Here is a 3718-nt window from a genome sequence, read left to right as displayed (position 1 = left end):
TGCCTTCTCTTTAGGTTTACAAGCAGAAGGTGAAACACTTGTTGTACGAACACCAGGAAAACCTCACCGAGCTGAAGGCAGAGGGCACCCTGTCAGTGAAGCGGGCCCAGAAAGATCACTGGGCCCAGGAGATGGAGCTGCGGAAAGACATGCGCTCCTTGAAAGTGGAGCTGAAGGAGCAGGAGCTGGCCAATGAGGTGGTGGTGAAAAACATGCGCCTGGTACGTCCCTGGCCGGGCCGGAGCTGCCTCTGCTGCAGAAGGAGGTGGTGGGGCTGCTGGCTGAGCCCTCCCAGCCCCAGCGACTGAGCGGGAACCTGCTTCCCCATCTCCCTCCATGGGGTGAGATGGGGTTTCCCACAGGCACCAGTAACGGATGGACTTAGAGGTGCAGGGTTGGGGAGAAGGGGCTTCCTGGTGTGGCTCCTGTGGACCCTGCTCCTGCAGCAGGGAGCTGTGAGAGCAGCTGGAGAGCCTACGAGCCGCCGTCTGCATGGATGTAATTGTAATTGGTGCCATGGCGGGAGCCTTTCCCAGGGAGCAGGAGGGAGCCCCTCAGGATGCGCCTGACTAGGGATTTGGTTGTCTGCCTCTAACACGTAGCTTCTCCCTGACAGAAACAAGAGGAGGAGGTCACCCGGCTGTGCAACGACTTCGAGAGACAAGTGAAAGGTCAGGACATGCACGCGGCTCCTGCATGGCCTCCCGTTGTCAGCGTGCCAGGGAAGGCTCCTCTGAGCTCTGCTGCACTGCCGGCCTCCCTGGCAGAGCCCCCAGCAGAAAGGGGGCTGGGTTTTCCCCCAATTCTTGCTCCCCTGTGCTCCAGGGCTGCCAAACCCCCAGCATCGCACGAACAGAACAAGGCCAGGTGCCTGTAGTGCGGGCCAAGGGGTGTGGGCAGGGCGCCTGTCGCTCCTGCCAGGCCGTGCCGCTGTGCGCAGCCGCCCGGCCGTGCTTCCCGGGGCTGCAGGGTGGGCTGGCTGGAGCAGCCCTCGCAGAGTCCTTGCTCCAGTCTCCTCTGCGGGGGACGTTCCGGCTTCTCACCGGCTGACTTGGAGTGTTTCCATGCCCTCTTTCCAAGGATGCTATTTCTGGGCTATGCTCTTTGTGGTCCCAGCGTAACTGGTGGCAGCTGCGGTGACGCTGCTAATGAACGCCTTGTCCTCGAGTAATGCTGCGGTGACACGTGCTGGGCTGGCGCTGGCTGACGGCGCAGGGTCTGCGGGAGGCCCTCACCTGGCCCCTTCTGCGCTCCCCCAGAGATTGAGGCCAAGTACGCCAAGAAGACGCAAGCGCTGCGGGACGGGCTTGACTTGCGGAGGAAGACGGAGATCCACGAGGTGGAGGAGAGGAAGAACAGCCAGATCAGCGAGCTGATGAGGAACCACGAGAAGGCCTTCAGGGACATCAAGAACTACTACAATGATATCACCCTCAAAAACCTGGCGCTCATCAGCTTGCTGAAGGTACTGCCTGCCCCCCTGCCCGGCCTTGCAGGGTGTCACCCTTCCACCAAGGGACTGGTCCTGTGAGGGTTTCACCCAGATCTGGCCAGTTCCCAGGCGGTGGAGCGAAGCCCTTGAGCATGGGGAGCTGTGTCTTGCTGGGCCAGCAGCGGGAGGGCGTCCGGACGGTGTGGGAAGCTTTGAGGAGCTGGGCAGCCCCCAGGAGTTGACGCTCGTGTTCCCAAGGACAGGAGCAGATGGAGGAGATGAAGAAGAGAGAGAATCACCTGGAAAAGGAGAAGGCAGACGTGCTGCTCCAGAACAAGCAGCTGAAGGAGCCCCTGCAGCAGGCCCAGGAGCAGGTGTCCGAGCTGCAGAAGAAGTTGGCCCACTACGAGAAGGACAAGGAGGCCCTGACGGTGAGTGGCCAGCCCTCTCCTTTCCCGAGTCACCCACCCTGAGGAGTCGCTCAGCAATGACCTCTGCCACTCCACTGGACCAGGTTGTAAAGTCCTTTGGGTCCCTTTCGGCTTAGCTGGGTGTTCATAAGCTCTGGGATGGGTCTCCCGGGACCCTGGCAGCGAGGAGCCGGAGCAGCCCTCAGCCCCTGGGGCAGAGGCGGGAGGGAGTTGGTGTGGGTGCTGCCCGGTTTTTCTCGCCCGTCTCTCGTTGCTGGTCGCTCTCCTCCCTTGCCAGTGGGCACCCCCCACGCCTCCCAGAGAAAGCCCTGCTCTTTAACTGTCCCTTCCCGCTCGCAGAACACAAAAGCCCGTCTGAAAGTCACCCAGAAGGAACTGAAGGATCTTCAGTGGGAACACGAGGTGCTGGAGCAGAGGTTCAGTAAGGTGAGAGCTGCGGGTGGGCCTGGGCATCCCACTTCCCTCTCCAACCCCTGTCCCCTCCGCAGAGGGTGGCGCACAGGCGCTTGGCAGAGCCTGTGCTGAGCCGAGGGCTTTTCGAAGCTCTAATCCGGAGCCGTGTGATATCTGCTGCTTCCAACAAAGCTGCTCGTGGCTTTGGTGTCTCCCACGGTCAGCAGACAGGCCCAGCCTTGTACTTTGCTAAGCAAACACGCACGCTCCAGCGGTCCCCTCCCGGCCTGCGAGGGACCGGCTGCAGCAGCAGCTTGGGGACAGAGCCGCGGGGAGAGAGTGTCACAGGCCACCACCCCGAGCCGCAGCTCACCCCCTCCTTGTGCCGGCGTTTGGGGGTCACTCCCCCCGCTTGCCATGCCGGGGTGGCTCGGGACGAGTCCCGTTGACAGAGTTCTGCCAGACTCAGCCGCTCCCCCCACCAGCTAACCCAGATAAATCTACTGAGGCGAGCAGAGAGCTCATTTGCAATTCGTAGAAATCCCCAAGAATATGAACGTTGATCTGAGGCCTCGTTAACAATCCATCATTAAGGCAGCGACATATTCAGTGCATTCAGAAATAGGCTGTGGAGAAGAGACTGTGTCCTAATTAGGAGACATTAACTAGCTGTGAGCCAGGGACTCCTGCCAGCTTGCGAGGAGGCAGAGAGACCCCCATGCGCTGTGGGCCCCTCTCTGAGGTCTAAAACAGTGCCGCAGTGAGCCTGCCAGCCTGTTTTTTGGGTGGGGGGGTCCCGTGCCTGGTGGGGAGGGGGGAGCAGAAGTGCAGGTGCTGAGGAGGTGCCAGCCGGGGAGCGGCTGGGCCGGGCCAGGCTCTTGCTGGAGTGGGCAGGGCTGAGCTGCCGGACCCTTTTGCTGCCAGCACTGGGTGGCCACCGGCCCGGGGGTCCTGAAGGTGGTGTGACGGGGTGCTGCCCTCTCGTTGGGAGCAGGTTCAGGCCGAGCGAGACGAGCTCTATCAGAAGTTCACCAAAGCCATTTGCGAGGTGCAGCAGAAGACGGGCTTCAAGAACCTGCTCCTGGAGCGCAAGCTGCAAGGTCTCCTCGACGTCCTGGAGAAAAAGGAGGTGGAGCTCAGCGAGATCTTCGCAGCCTCCAACCTGGAGCCGGGTGCCCTCTCCTTGGTCTCGCACAAGCTGGAGGTACTGTGCGCTGTCGGGGGCCCTGGGGGGCAGAGGCTGCTCTGGGGTGACCGCAGACCCTGCAGCCTGCAAGTCCCCCTCCGACGTGGCTGTAGCTGCTGTGTTGCTCGTTCCCAGCGCTCCCAGGGCCACGCGCGGTGCCGCAGGGCTCTCCCTCGAGAGCGGAGCCTGTGGGTGTCAGAATTTGGCACTGATCTCTCCCCTGGGTGGGGCCCTGTTTCCAGCAGAACGGCCCTGGGCTAAGCGGCGCTTGCCGCC

General features: G+C 62.1%; 1 protein-coding gene across 1 annotated transcript in view; it reads left to right on the top strand.

The window, feature by feature from the left end:
* Positions 1 to 3718, top strand: part of GAS8 (growth arrest specific 8) — a 6189-nt gene that overhangs the window by 1221 nt on the left and 1250 nt on the right. Inside the window, exons 3-8 of the mRNA XM_009643444.2 lie at positions 15 to 221; positions 617 to 671; positions 1260 to 1465; positions 1696 to 1863; positions 2203 to 2289; positions 3251 to 3489. Of these exons, the coding sequence (XP_009641739.1) occupies positions 15 to 221; positions 617 to 671; positions 1260 to 1465; positions 1696 to 1863; positions 2203 to 2289; positions 3251 to 3489 (962 nt within the window). The remainder of the gene's footprint in view (positions 1 to 14; positions 222 to 616; positions 672 to 1259; positions 1466 to 1695; positions 1864 to 2202; positions 2290 to 3250; positions 3490 to 3718) is intronic.

This window comes from Egretta garzetta, unplaced genomic scaffold, assembly GCF_000687185.1.
Source record: "Egretta garzetta isolate BGI_Z169 unplaced genomic scaffold, ASM68718v1 scaffold428, whole genome shotgun sequence".
In the NCBI taxonomy this organism is placed as follows: Eukaryota; Metazoa; Chordata; class Aves; order Pelecaniformes; family Ardeidae; genus Egretta; species Egretta garzetta.
The sequence above is the reverse complement of the archived record's forward strand: the minus strand, read 5'-3'. Positions and strand labels throughout refer to the sequence as shown.